General features: G+C 34.0%; 1 protein-coding gene and 1 pseudogene across 4 annotated transcripts; one reads left to right on the top strand and one right to left on the bottom strand.

Moving 5' to 3' along the window:
• Positions 1 to 6,253: 6,253 nt before the first annotated feature.
• On the bottom strand, positions 6,254 to 6,925 carry LOC147478904 (basic form of pathogenesis-related protein 1-like). Its single transcript, XM_086582431.1, has one exon. The coding sequence runs from the start codon at positions 6,862 to 6,864 to the stop codon at positions 6,379 to 6,381; it is 486 nt and encodes a 161-aa protein (XP_086438557.1). The 5' UTR covers positions 6,865 to 6,925; the 3' UTR covers positions 6,254 to 6,378.
• A 2,495-nt stretch (positions 6,926 to 9,420) lies between these two features.
• On the top strand, positions 9,421 to 14,054 carry LOC147478903 (histone-lysine N-methyltransferase, H3 lysine-9 specific SUVH5 pseudogene; annotated as a pseudogene). 3 transcript variants are annotated; one of them, XR_015207384.1, is made up of 4 exons: positions 9,421 to 9,521; positions 9,938 to 12,259; positions 12,451 to 12,529; positions 13,677 to 14,054. The product of XR_015207384.1 is annotated as a histone-lysine N-methyltransferase, H3 lysine-9 specific SUVH5 pseudogene, transcript variant X2 (transcript). The 3 variants fall into 3 exon arrangements; XR_015207383.1 differs by having other exon boundaries at positions 9,467 to 9,581; XR_015207385.1 differs by lacking the exon at positions 9,421 to 9,521 and adding an exon at positions 9,536 to 9,581 and having other exon boundaries at positions 9,943 to 12,259.
• The last annotated feature ends 1,214 nt before the right edge of the window (positions 14,055 to 15,268 follow it).

Here is a 15,268-nt window from a genome sequence, read left to right as displayed (position 1 = left end):
TAGGCACTATTGCTTCATGGACAACAATAACAATGGTAAAGATTTGATTTATCGAATTGTTAATGGTTTAGTAAGCAACATTCTCTTTAATATTTAAGCACTCTTATAGACAAATTTTAATATTTAAGCATTGATAAGTTACTATACCCTATCCGAAAATGCTCAATTTAATAGAAGTGGCATCATGGGAAAACTTAAATATTCTAGCAATAGAAGTGGGAAGAATATGTGCTAGTTATATAAATGAACTAGCTTGTAGGCCCGTGTATACGTATCGACTCTTTTGAAACATTTAGATTTTTTTTAGAAAATTAGGACTACCGTTTTAGTCGCTAACCCGTTTTAATTTTCTAACAAATTATTTTTAATTAAGTTTTAATTAAGTTTTAAAAACCCGTTTTTTCAATTGGAAAAGAGATTCTGTTTTAGTAGAAGAAGGATTCCCGCTTTAATTAGAAGTGCTAAAATTTGTTTTAATAGAAAATAATTCCCGTTATAATAGGAGATGAATTCTCGTTGTAAAAAAAAATTTCCGTTTTTAAATATGAGAAAAATTTATATTTTAATAGGAAATGACGTGAAATTTTAATAGAATTCAAAAAATACCCCTTGTGAGAGCTTTAATATTAAGATATATATATATATAATTATGTAAGTTTGGCGGCACTTGTACTCCGAGTCTCCGACTCCGTAATTGGACCTAATATTCCTATTCCCTCCTGAGATAATGTTGAATTGCATTGAATTGAAATGCATGTAGACGCATATCTTGTTAGCAATCAATATACTGATCATATCAGTGCGGAGTCCGTTTTATTATTTGGTCAGCAATGCCGTCAAAAAATTGTCAGTAATCTTATTAATCCATACGAAGCAGATTATTCCTTGCTTTTATTTAATTTCCTGGTTGCCTGTACTTTGCACAGTTCGAACTTTTTGTTAGCTTTTTGATATTAATAGAACACTTGTCTATACAGGGAGGGATACTAATTTATTTTATTTGTAAAAAAGTTATGAATTTGAGATCTCATAATGATAATTCCATAAATTAAACAATCACATTGTGAGCTTCTTTAATTATGCAGGACAATACAATTTTTAAGCCACCATATATTTCAACATAATTGAAGATATGTGAAAATGAAGTTAACCAACTTTAGGACTGGTGTGAAAATGACGACATGTAACCTTTACTCACAGAAGCTAGAGTACGTAAAAGCGTTTTCTCATCTTATCTTCTTTTTAACTTTACTCTTTAAATAGAGTGAACGGCGCCGTACATTTGCAAGGTTTAGGTGCATTCCATGTATCACACATAAACATTGTGGGAGAAGAAAGAGCGTGATGGCGTGCCCCTCTAATCGAGTTTGTTCGGGGTTTGCGTTTTACATAGTGGTTCCTATAAGTAAAACTCCACCTTTTATATCTATATCTTAATATTAAAGCAATATTTTTCACTCCCACAAAATTCCACCTCATCAATTAATATATTTATAAACCTTTTTTTTTATCCAACTTCAAACGGGAATCTCCCTTTCCTTTTAGAACTAAAAAATGTCTCTCCCAATTGAAAACGGGTTTTTTCATTTCAACAATATTAGTGGCTGTCTCTCCCGATTGAAAAACGGGTTTTTAAACTTAATTTTTTTGTTAGAAAATTAAAATATATTCTCAATTTTAAAAAAAAATCTACATGTTTTCATGGATTATCATTAAAAATAATTTGTTAGAAAATTAAAATGGGTTAACGAACTAAAAAAAAATTAGTATATATATATATATATATATATATATATATATTTGACATTCTAACCTTGTCAAACTTAAAATTAAATTAGTGGCTGATTTTTTTTGTAGATATAGATCACCATGGAATATTCTACAAAAAATTAAAACAATATTTTTTTGACAAACTTAAAATTATTTTAAAATTGAGTTAATTTGAGCTAATTTTTTGTAGAAATATAATCCATGGTGGGTAGAATATATCTACAAAAAATCAGCCACTAATTCATTGTTGAAATGCACTTTTTGATAGGATGTACAATAAGGATGTCATTATAAGGCTATCACTCTAGCCAAGGCGATATATATGGGAGGGATAGAGGCACATTCTTATGCGCACATTATAACCACATTTTCGACATACAAATGAATTAAGGCTTAGTTTTTTGTCGAGATGATCTCCCCACCATGAAGATCATTCTTACAAAAAATCATAATATCTGGATATGTTTAACTAAGTAAAAAATAGTGCTAATTTGTGTTCATTTTTGAACTTTTCATCTAACGGTCTAAAAGTTTTGTGAGCATGTTCTAATGTTAGACTTCTTTGAATGAGTTAAATTTTTGTGAGCATGTTTTCCATGGTGAGGAGATCATATCTACAAAAAATCAACCATTAATTCAACTTTTAAATCTATAATTTTGCTTAAATTAATTTACAATGTGGTATATAATGTGCGCATAATGAATGTGCCTCTATATAAACCCATATATCAATTAAGCAATAAACACTTTTCTTTACCAGTGGACGTAGAAAGCCATAATGACTCCGAACCACTATACATCTTGTGTGTCTTCTCTTTAAGTCTTTATTATAATCTACAAACACAAAACACAAACCAAAATTAATGCACTGCATAACACGCGCCTGTAGTAGAGTATGTAAGGGGTGATTGAGAACTTTTTATATAGTATATTCTAAAAGTTTTCCTAATTAACTAAACAATGAGGCCAAACTGTCTAGTGCTCACAATGCTAAGAGCCTAAGACATGCATAATAGTGATGGACAACATTTTTTGCCCAAACTTGAAACATGCCTCTGTATAAGTGCCTGCTTATAAGAGTCTGTGAGCGTTTGGGTTGCAACAATATATCTCAACTTCATGCTAGAAATTAGAGTTCTAATTAGGATTTGTATGTATTTATATTTTTCTTTTTAGTAACTGCCAATTATTTCTCCTAGTTTAGTTAGGATTTCTTTTTAGCATTCTTTTTATTTTCAAATTAATAACGTAGTACTCTATATAAACAAATCATAGCTTGTAAACATTCATTCAATTATTCAATATCAAACAATTTATTAAATTTTCTAGTATATTTTATTTTTAATTGCTTCCCGGCCACTTTGTCAATTGGTATCGAGCCAAAGTTCGATGACCAATCATGATTATGCTGAATCGCGATCCCAGGACGCAAATATTGGAGATTTTGTTACCATGTCATATGTCAATCATGCTTTGGGGCAAGTTTTTGTGGATCTTCAATTATAAAATCAATGCTTCATATGTGAAGTGATCACGGTGGAATTCAACAAAGAAAGAGAAAGAGGGAATAATCCGGCAGAAGGCGTACCACCATTCGTCCCAGTTGATAAGCAAGTTCGACTTCAAAGCACCACCCATAGTGTACCGATCTCCTCTACTCAACTCCACCAAGTTCAGCCTACGACAATATCCAACAATGATTCCCATTGACAAATTGCATGTCACCCAAAACCGATATTGCATATACACCATCTGCTTTCGTCAAATCAATTTCTCACCAAATTCCTCCAACCCCTCAATACCCACTATAGATTTCCACCACCCACCAACATCCTTCCTATCAACAATCATCTAATTTACCACCCTAATTTCATACTGTCACTCATCAACTTAATCCCACAAGTCCCACAACCACCCACGTACCACCATCCATATCAACCAATTTCGACCCAACCTTCTCAACTAACGTCTATTAAACCCCTCGACTCAACAACTTCAGAACACCACCATAACTGAAATTCTGCCCCAACTGCCCCAATATGTGTCCCCAACCTATCTAAATCCATGTTATGGTCTCTTAATCCATCCCTACAACCCAGGTATTGAAGGTGTTGCTTTACAAACTTTTGGAGAAGAAGAATGTAGTAGCCGACACTTTTCCAGAACATGTAATTGGGCTGATAGCCCAATTTTCCTAAATATTTTCACCCTAAGTCCACTTCAATTTTAATTTCACCATATATAAGTCATATGTAAATTTAAATTTGCATATGAAAAAAAAATTACATATGCAAATTTAAATTTACATATCATATGTAAATTTATATTTTCATATGAAAAAGAAATTATGTAAATTTATATTTACATAGGACTTATGGCAAAATTAAAATTAAAAATGTGTCATTGAGCTGAAATTATAAATAAAAAATGATGACGTCAGTCTGGTTTGGGACTTAGGCGAAATGAAAAATAAAGGTGGACTTATTGTGAAATTATTATTGGGTTTTTCTTTGGGCTGTAATATCTGTTTCCAGAAACCAAATTTTGACTAGTCAAAATTTTACTGCCCAAGCCCACACCCATCAAGCCCAACAGACCCTATATACCCAAACACAACAGGCTCGAGTCCAATCTTACACGCAAGCCCAACAGATTCAATATACCATACACACTTCTGACCACATCTTATCAAACATGCCCAGTCCACCCAAACCTCTATCCAACTGACCCAGCCTAACACTCTCAATATTCTTATACACCCCCCACCCAAATACCCAATCAAACCACATTCCATAATTCCAGCCCAACCCAAATTGGCTTTATACCTCACCAAAACAATGTCCAACCCAATATTCTTTTCGTGATGGTCTCACCGACGATAATGACATTGAGGAAATTGTTATCCCAAATAATTCCTAAACTTTACAAAATCAAAATAATTTTCGTCCCCAAGAAAATAATTATAGTGGTTATAATAGAAATGAGTATCACATCAAAACGGATTTGACAACTTTTATTGGTCTTTTACATATTGAGGATTTTATTGATTGGCAAGTCCGTAAATCATTTTTTTTCGAGATTATGGAAATTCCTCAAGAGAAGCAAATTAAGATTGTGGCTTTTAAACTTACTGGTGGTGTATCTTCTAGGTGGGAGAAAAACTATTATGAGCGTATTCGTCAAAGTTTGAAACCGATTCGTTATTGGAAATGTATGAGACAATTGTTAATGACACAATATCTTTCTCCAAATTTTGCTCAAATTCTCTTCACTATCCTTTAGAATTGCAAAGGATAATCGTATTGTTCAAGAATATATTGATGAATTTTATCGATTACTTTCTCGTCATGATTTGCAAGAGAATAATGATCTACAAATTGCTATATTCATTAATGGTTTATCATGACATATTCAAAAAGATCTAGCTTCACATCAACACTTCACTTTATATACCACTATTAATAATGCACGTAAGGTTGAACAATTTATGGAGCGACCTAAACCTTTTAATTGACCCTTTTAACCGACCTTCATATAACCACAAATCCACACCCATTAAATCCAACCCATCTTATAATAATACACAATTTTCTAATGTTTCACCATCTCCATCTTCACAAGTCTCTTCCTACCCTATCTACTATACATGATACCGTACCCCTACCCAACGTCCCAACCCACCACCCCTTTTTATAAAACACCTACCTATGATGATCAACTTCAAAACCGTCCTAATACATGCTCAACTCGCTTTTCAAATTCCTCTAACACTAACACTATAAATCCTAAAGCTCCATCCACCAATTCCTATCTCTATCCCAAACCTGGTACATGTTATAAGTGTGCGGTAAATTTGGTCATTCTTCTGATGAGTGTCGAAAACATAATATTGTTCTTACAGATGCAATCCATAATACGAATGATGATTTTGAGGCTAATATTGATTGTGATGATGATGAACCAACATATGGTAATGACAAAGGTGAACACTTTAGTTTTGTGGTTCACAATTTGTTATACACTCCACAAATTTCTATTTCATACCAACATAATTTATTTAGAACTATTTGTACAATTCAATAGGCAAATTGTGTTATCTGATTATTGAAATTGGTAGTAATGAAAACATTATGTCAAAGAAAATAGTGGCGAAATTGGAACTTCCTACCCAACCACATTCTCGCCTATATGAAGTTGGTTGGATACAAAATGAGTGCAAACAACATGTTAAAGAACAATGTCTTCTCACATTTTCTATTGGCAAGTATAATGATATTATCTTTTGTGATGTTGTTGATATAAATGTTTGTCACGTGTTTTAAACATTCATTCAATTATTCAATATTAAACAATTTATTAAATTTTCATACTTTTTACTTTTAATCGCTTCCGCTTCATCACAAGTTCACAACTACATTCAAAAGATTCGTCGGTATCATTTAATCTGGTCTCCCATAAGTGACGACTTATATTTCGAACTAAATTTTTAAAAACATAGATCAACAATATTAATATTTATTTATCGGATTGTGTACAACCGTTATTTATTTATCGGATTGGTGTACAACCGTTTATTGCATTAGTATGTATTATTAGTGTATTAAATTATTAATACGGACGTTGGCCTATGAAGTTTCCTCGTGGAGTATAGTTGCAAATGATAAAAGTTCCTCCGTTGTTGCATCTAGCCCTGCCACATCCGAGTCTAACTGAGTTGCGCCACACCACCTGAGTGTAATGCAAACACTCTCCACCGTTGCACGAGTTGGTGTTGTAGTTATAGAATTGTCTCTCTCCGACCCACAAGTTCACCGCAGCTGTAGCTGAGAGGTCACCACTGCTGCCAGCAAGGTTCTCACCATAAGGTCCACCGGAGTGGACTAGATTGCAGCTCGAAGCCATCCGATTCGCGTAATTCTGAGCGAAGGCAGCAACACTGTTGTCCCATGTCATAGGTCCAACACCAACTTGGGCACGAGCTGCATTATGTGGACTTAAGTAGTCTTGTGGAGAATTTTGGCCTTGGGAGACATTCAGCACGGCTAAGCCCACAAGACATAGAAGAGCTAAAGCAAGTGATCTTCTCATGGCCATCTTGAATATTTTGTTTTTCTTAAATGTAACGAAAAGGATTTGAAGCTCTTTATTGACAAAAAACAGATAGATTATGAATGGCTATTTATAAGGTAAATGGTGCTGGAAAAAAATGATGATAAAAGGATTTTCCCTCTGATTCACAAGAACTTTCAAAGCCCATGTTAGACTCTGTGCCAGTAAAATAAAGTGGGCCAAAAATAAATAAATTCTTTGAAGTCTATTTTTTGGTAACCAATTTCTCTGAAGACTTCGAAATAAACAAACGTATAAACTATAAACTAGGGTATTAAGAAACCTGGACGTGTTCTCTCTATCTTTGTGACCCACTAGTCTAACTCGACACCAACAACACAAACATTCGCATCGGTCACTCGACTTTATTTCGAATAGTATAAATAGCATAATACTCAAATAGTATAATACATGAAGCTAAGTCAATGAGGAAAGAACACACATATCCATACCACCACACGTGTCCCACCAACTATTTGCTCACAATCTCTATAAAAGTCACCCCCAAAATTATGTTGGTTTGATATTTCCGAGATTAAAATAAATCCTCCAAAATCATCCCATTTTTTCATTTAAATTAGAGCTAAGTCATAAACACTTAATGTAAAGTCTTGTCAATCTCCCGAAATAAAAATAAACATTTACACTAACCATTAAAGATATTAGAAGATAGACAAATGATATAGACATGTTGGAACCATGAACCAAAATATCATTGATATTTATGATATATTTTCAATATATCTCGGTTTTTGGGTACATAATATGGAAAATTTTGATATATCTATGCTGATATATATCATATTTTCTCATATATCCAAAAATATCAGTGATACGATATATACTTATTGATTTGGTTTGATTTTTTGACTATTGATCGATATTTTGACTATTTAATCGATATTTCCGATATATATTGTTATATATTGGGCGATATTTCTGATATATATTAATATTTTGACTGATTCATAAAAAATATATATATATATATTTTGATATATATTGGTTTTTGATATTTTAGGCCTTGATTATACTAGTCCAATTTCTGCGGGTCGTTGTGTAGATATGCAGTACATCTGTACATGGACTCAATAAAAAAACAAATGAGCAAACAACTAACAATCAGCAGGAAATAATTTTGTCTATCCTATGTTACATGTTACGGATCAAATTAAACTTCCATATTATCGAAAAAAAAAACAAAAACAAATTAAACTTCCACGAGGATTAAAATGAGAAACGTCAATGCGAGGTTAAGTTCCTCTAAATCCGCTAATAAAGACAACAAAAAGGACTAAGTTTTCAATGGCGACCTAATTTGGATAAGAAGGTCGATTTGACGCGGCATGTGCTTGATTGAATTGGATAAAAAGGCTTACTGGAAATTGGATTATTCATTTGGTCTTGGCCCAACTGCCCTGTTTGAATCACATTTGGACCATGTATCTATTTATATGCTATCCGGCAAGATACTTCTTTTTTCAAGAAATGAGGCTCAACCTCTTTGTTCTAACTCGGTTGAGTATAAACTCCTCTCCCATATACCCATATCACATAACTTCTCTATTATTTAGGTCTCATTAAATAATCTTTCTGTTTTTAAAAAAAGAGATAAAATCTGGTCTGTTTTTATTTCCCATTTTATTTTATTTCTTTTTTTACTCTTTTGGGATTGAAAATTTTCCGACTATATGTAAATGTATTTTTACATAATCATATATATATGTAAAACTATATTTTCATAGTCATTGGAGCTATAAAAACTTAAATTTACATAGTAATTTTTGGAATTAAAATTTTTTTGACACCTGACAGAATATATATAAATGTATTTTTACATAGTCATATATATGTAAAACTATATTTATATAGTCATTGGAACTATAAAAACTTAAATTTACATAGTAACTTTTGAGATTGAAAATTTTCCAACGATACCAGACAGAATATAAATTTAAATTTTTCTATGAAAAAAAATTTCATATAAAAATTTAAATTTAAATAGGTTAAGAAGACTGTGTACTTTTATATTGTCATATGTAAATACAAATTTACATAGGATGACGTCATCCCGGTTTTCACAGGAATATTTTAGTATATTTTGGCTTTAATGTTATGTTTTAAATAATAATAAGATTTTATGCATTTGTTCGCTTATAGGGGGTTTTTGTGCAACTATTTAAGTACTTGGGAGATTAAACCCATTGTCTGCTTCTTTTTATTTAAAATTCTCAACAGTGAAAATACTAAAAGATAGGATTAAGATTTGAGTTCGTCTACCCCGAGAATATCCTTATGGCAATTTATATTTAACTATAAGATTTGGAGGGAAAATATAAAACTGATTTTCAAATGTGAGAAATTCTAGTGAGCAAAATTAGGAAATGAATAATTGAACAATTATTTTCCTTTCTTAAGTGAAAAGAATAATAATATTTAAGGAAAACAAATCCCTCTAAATTTAAATTTAACGTTCATAATTCCACACGAAGTTACATATATGCCCCTCAATTTGACAGCACAACTCGTATTGTCCAACAAGAGCGTGACACATGTTAAAATTTTTGGAGGGGAAGTTGGTGGTGTACTCTCTCCTTCAGTGGCAGTTGAAAAATATTTTCGAAATCACTCTTTGTGTTCAGGTATATAAGGCATTAACAACAAGTGCACTAGTGCTTTGATCTCATTTTTCTTTCCTTCTGGTAATCAATGATTATTATTTGAGTATAGCTATTCATTTCATTTCTGATGTACTACTTAACTATGATTGCATTTTTTTTTTTTTTTTGCTTTCGTTGGTTAGAGCTTTGTATCGATTAGTTGTTGTTCCGTTTTGATTAAAATTCTCATTTTTTTTTATTTTTAGTTCCTCAAGGATGACATTTCGTATTGATAGTTTAGTTGAAATGCTGTAACTCGTGAACTTAAGACGTGACTGTACAATGTGATTTCACTTTCTTTGGTTTCAGTTTCAATTTATTGTTCTTCTGTTTTGTAGTAAATAATATTTGATAGCCTTTTTCTGGTTACTAAAGACGATTTTGTTCTTGAATTGTAGGATAGATTATCTCTTTGCCATTGGATTAGAACTTTTGTAATTGGTGAATCTGATTGAATCATCAAGAATGGTGCATTCGGTTAAAAGGGATGTTGTTACTGCCGAGAAATCAAATAGTCATGTTTTTCCATTGAAGTATAAGCGGCGGAAGGTCTCTGCGAAACGAGAATTCCCTCAGAGTTGTGGACGAAAAGCCCCGCAGGCTAATCCAAAGCCAGGAGAAGAGGGTTCTTGTCCTGAGAATCTGGAATTTCTTCTTGGTTCTGGACGAATTGCCCCACTGATCAGTGCCAAATCAAACGTAGATGGTGCCTCAGTTGGTTCAGTCGAGAACGGTGCTGCACTTGTTGAACCTCCTCCTGCTAATGGTGGTGTTGACATTGCACTTCAGCTTCAGGTATTTCAACCATATGTTCCTGTTGAAGTTGTAGATGGTAGCATGCATAAAAGATATCCTTCTCGACGAAGAGTATCAGCTTCCCGAGATTATCCACCACATTGTGGTAGAAGGTCTTCAGGACTTAGGAAAGAAAAGTTTAGTGGGGTGAACAATTGCGAACTTATTGTTGGAGATGTTGCCGGCAAACCTGTAGATGAAGGTTGTACTTCACATCAATCTCAGGGTGAGGAATATGTTGGGATCGAGCCCTCTAAGGACAGGGTGATAGGATCAATCGTCCACCCTTTAGTTGATGAAGAAGATCACAAAGATGGTTGTGTTACTCGTCACAAAGTTAGGGAAACATTGCGTTTGTTCCAAGCAATCGTCAGGAAGCTTTTGAAGGATGAAGAATCTAAGTCAAAGGATGATAAATCAGGTACTGGGCGGGTTGATAGATTAGCCGGAAATACACTAAAACAAAAGGGGAAATGGGTGAACACAGGTGCTTCGATCTTGGGAGATGTCCCTGGAGTTGAAGTTGGCGATGAGTTTCGTTACAGGGTGGAGCTTGTTGTTATTGGTCTTCATCGTCCTTTTCAATCTGGAATAGACTACCTGAACAGAGATGGTAAGCTTATTGCCACAAGTATCGTGTCTTCCGGGGCTTATGATGATAAATTTTACAACTCTGATGAGTTACTATATAGCGGTCAAGGAGGAAATCCAAAAAATAAGGATAAAGCTGAAGATCAAAAGCTTGAGGGAGGAAACCTCTCCCTGAAGAACAGTCTAGATGAACAAACCCCTGTTAGAGTTATACATGGATTTAAAGAAACCAAAAGGATTGGTATATCAGGTTCAAAGGTGAAGATTGTTGCAACATACACATATGATGGTCTCTACCTGGTGGAGAGGTATTGGCCAGAAAAGGGGCCTTATAATACCATTGTCTATAAGTTTCAACTGAGAAGAAAAGCTGGACAACCAGAGCTTGCTATGAAAGTAGTGAAGAAGGCAAAGAAAGGTTGTCTACGTCCAGGACTCTGTGAGGAGGATATTTCTCAAGGTAAAGAGAAGATGCCCATCAGTGCAATCAACACAGTGGATGATGAAAAACCCCATCAGTTCGAGTACATACCCCATATGACATATCCTTCCTTGTATAACCTTTCTCCCTCCATGGGTTGTGAATGCATTGATGGTTGCTCAGATTCTGAAAAATGTAATTGTGCTGTTAAGAATGGAGGAGAAATCCCATTTAACTATGACAGGGCTATAGTTATTGCAAAGCCACTTGTGCACGAGTGCGGTCCTTCTTGCAAATGCCCTCCGTCCTGCCATAACAGGGTTAGTCAACATGGTATTCAGTTTGAGCTGGAGATTTTCAAGACCGAATCAAGTGGTTGGGGTGTTCGATCACTGACCTCCATACCTTCTGGAAGTTTTATCTGTGAGTATACAGGGGAATTACTGCAAGACAAGGAAGCTGAAGAAAGAACTAATAATGATGAGTATTTGTTTGATATTGGGCGGAACTATAGTACTCCTGCTGTGTTTCAGCTCCCGGATTTGATACCTCCCGACTTGAAGACTAGTGATTCTTGTAAATCTATGGAAGATGTGGGGTTTACGATTGACGCAGCACAGTATGGGAGTGTTGGGAGATTCATTAACCACAGTTGCTCTCCTAATCTCTATGCACAAAATCTCCTATACGATCATGGTGACTTGAGAATGCCACATGTAATGCTCTTTGCTTCAGAGAACATTCCTCCTCTACAGGAGCTAACTTACCATTACAATTACATGTTGGATCAAGTTCATGATTCTGATGGAAACATTAAGAAGAAGAGTTGTTACTGCGGAACTTCTGAATGCAGTGGAAGATTGTATTGAGGCAGGTCCTTACACCTCACAGAATAAATGTTCGAATTTCTCAGGCAAGTAGTTATTTGTTTTTTCTATTTAAAGATTATTTGCTAGGGTGACGATTTACCCAATGATTACTTGTATGATCATTGTTGAAGTGGTTGGGGGTTTCGCTGAAGAATGTTCTTGTTCCATTACAAGTTTGCAACGAAGTTACATTTTTTTCCTTTTTTTCTTTAGACACTAATTTGTGACTCTGCAGGAACCTTGTATCTGTTGGGAAATGTTTGATGCTTATAAAGGTGATCATTTGGAAATAGCAGTGGTTGGACATTTTGTCTGTAAGTATAGCTTACCAACATAAAAGCTTTGTTCATGTTTTTTTTTTCTTTTGTTTGTTTCATTTCTATAATAAGAAACTTCTTCTGGTTTTGCAATTTCATGATTATGATTGTATATTTTATACTGATTAAGAAACAGAAGAAGAAAATGTTGTACATGATTCACCGTTCACCAGTTGTTATAGGCACATTCTAAAATCCCAACCTGATAGCGTAGTAAGGAATTTCTGATATTGCATTTATACTTACTGAAAGTCTATTTGATCAAACTTACTCTGCATCTACATTTATAATAGAGGTACTTGGCATTGTTACTAATTTTTCCTAGTTAATTAATTAGCAATTGCCTGATCTCTAGCAGGTTAGATAATAACCAAGGTACAAAGTAAATGACACAGAGATATAGTTTTAGCTTCAATTGTGACGGGTGTATTCAGAATGAGCTCGAAATCGCTAGTTTTGGCATTCTTAATGTGCTCTAGTTATTGTGATTATGCAAACAAATTTTGCGTGCTGTACTCCATAACTGCTTTATTCCAGTTTTTTATTTTCTCATTTCTTGGACTTTGGGCCAAGTAAATGTCCTACTAGTGGGTCGTTTCTGTGTCTATTTAAAGGAATATGTATACTCCAAAATAAGCTCAATCGTTATGAAGTTGTTCTAGATGTGAACATAGGAAGATACTCTAAGGTTACTTTTGTGTTTAGTAGTAAAATGCAACAGGAAAATTGTTCATCTTCGCATACTTGCTGAATGGTCTTTTCAGGCACTGGGGGTTTTGCTCATGCTCTCATTCACACCCTTGCTCCCGATGTTCACACTTAACTCTAGTACTTGGTGCTACTTAGTCGAGCAAAAGCTAATTTAAGGCTGCCGTATGGCTTAAAACTACAAAAAAATCTATGAAAAATGAGGGCGAGACTTGATCAAAAACAAAATTTGAAGAAAAAACATTTCGATTTATAAAAGTATGTGAGGTAGGAATGAATGTAGTAGGGTGAGACGGTGAGTGCCGTGGAGAAAATGCTAATTAGCTTCATTGCGTGTAATTGTGGTAGAATTTTTTAGGTGCCATTTTCATGAATTAAGTTTATTATTTTCTCTTCAACAAATTGTCACCAGACTTGATTTTTAATTCTTTTCAAGGTGTCCTATGGACTCTGGAGTTCGTTGTGTTTTACAGCTACTATCCACAACTCCATAGATGAGCCTTAATGGAGAACAAAAATGCTGAAACTTTGGGCTAACTTCACTTGTGGTAGCAACAAGTTCACTTCCTGCTTTCCAAGTTGGCTCTTGCAGTCGGACTCTATATGGAGACATCTTCAGTCAAAGGGTGTCTTGGAGTCCAAAGAAACTTCAGTTGATGGCAGTCTTGATTTTACTCACATTTTTCTCTTTTTTTTATGAAGGAAAAAGGGATAGACTTTTAAGTATGGTATTTTCGTGTTTCTTCTTTGGGTACAGTTCTACATTGTCTACAAGTATTTGAGCGTTTGCCTAAAGATATATGTTTTGTGATTACATTTCCTTGTAGAACTGCCGCAACACTTTTTCCATCTCTGCAAAGGATGAAATTGCCAAAAGTTTGGCTTTTGGTATTTAATTTACAATATATTGTTAAATTGAAGCTTCCTAAGAAGCATCAAGTTTTCAAACAGAGTTGTTTGGGAGCCAGTCTAGTCGATGCTAACAGCCTCTAAGTAATGCGATGGCCAACATGTAATTCAATCAGGCCATCGTGAGATTTTAAACCCCATTCAATGTGTCAGAAGTTCCCGTTGAGGTTCGAAATTTTGGGCCATCCAGTTGTGGATCTCTCCCTCAACCGTTCCAAACTTTCTATATAAAATCAAAAGTAGCACTAAATGTTGTTATTAAGCCTGACATTCGTTATCGTTAAATGAACATCATGTGAATCAAGAACTGTCTAACTTCCTCCTTCCCTTTGTTAGTAAATTTGCGAATTATTCACGTTTTAAACACAAAATTTTTGAAATCAAATAATTCGGCAGTCAAAAGTATTAAACGGGTAAAGTTCAGATTCGGCAATAATTCAGCCCAAAATTTTGAAATTTTCATAAAAATTTAAAAACTTTTATTAGAGAAACTCCTGTGTTAGGATGAGATATGAAATTCAATAGGAATTTTGAATATTTTTCATTGTTAAAGTTGTTTTATTTTTAGTTACAAATAATTTCTTAAATTCAAGCATCAGTTAAGCCAAGTTGTTTCTCTCACTAAGAAAAGAGAAACAATTTTCTAAAATGGAAAAGATATTTCTATACATAAATGCTTTTTTGACTACCTAAAATTATTAAATTTTTTGCCAATTGAAATGAAAGTGGTTTATATCTACAAATTTTTTTAATGATTATCGAATTATTCATGAATTACTGTTTAGAAGAATATTTCTCATGAATAACAAATTATACCAGATTGATTTACGTTCCGAATAATTCCGGTCTCCGAACTTACTAACTAGGCTCCTTCCTAACAACCCAAAAATCTGCCAACAGAAGGGAAAACCTTGCCGGGATAAATTAATGCCATGTGGTCACTTTTTTATATTTCCAATTTCAGTTCGTGATTTCTGAATCTCTGAAGAGTACTCATCTTTGAATGATATGATACTATAATGCTGCCTAGTATGGAGTGACTGTTGGATATCAACTACCATTTATCCTCCTCTTAAATGTAGCTGTGAAAACTGGTTCAGACGAAAAAATAGCTCCCAC

Source organism: Coptis chinensis, chromosome 9 (assembly GCF_015680905.1).
Source record: "Coptis chinensis isolate HL-2020 chromosome 9, ASM1568090v1, whole genome shotgun sequence".
Taxonomy (NCBI): Eukaryota; Viridiplantae; Streptophyta; class Magnoliopsida; order Ranunculales; family Ranunculaceae; genus Coptis; species Coptis chinensis.
The sequence above is the reverse complement of the archived record's forward strand: the minus strand, read 5'-3'. Positions and strand labels throughout refer to the sequence as shown.

What these genes read in the sequence shown, in the direction of transcription:
- LOC147478904 (XM_086582431.1), bottom strand. Translation starts at nt 6,864, where the DNA reads ATGGCCATGAGAAGATCACTTGCTTTAGCTCTTCTATGTCTTGTGGGC.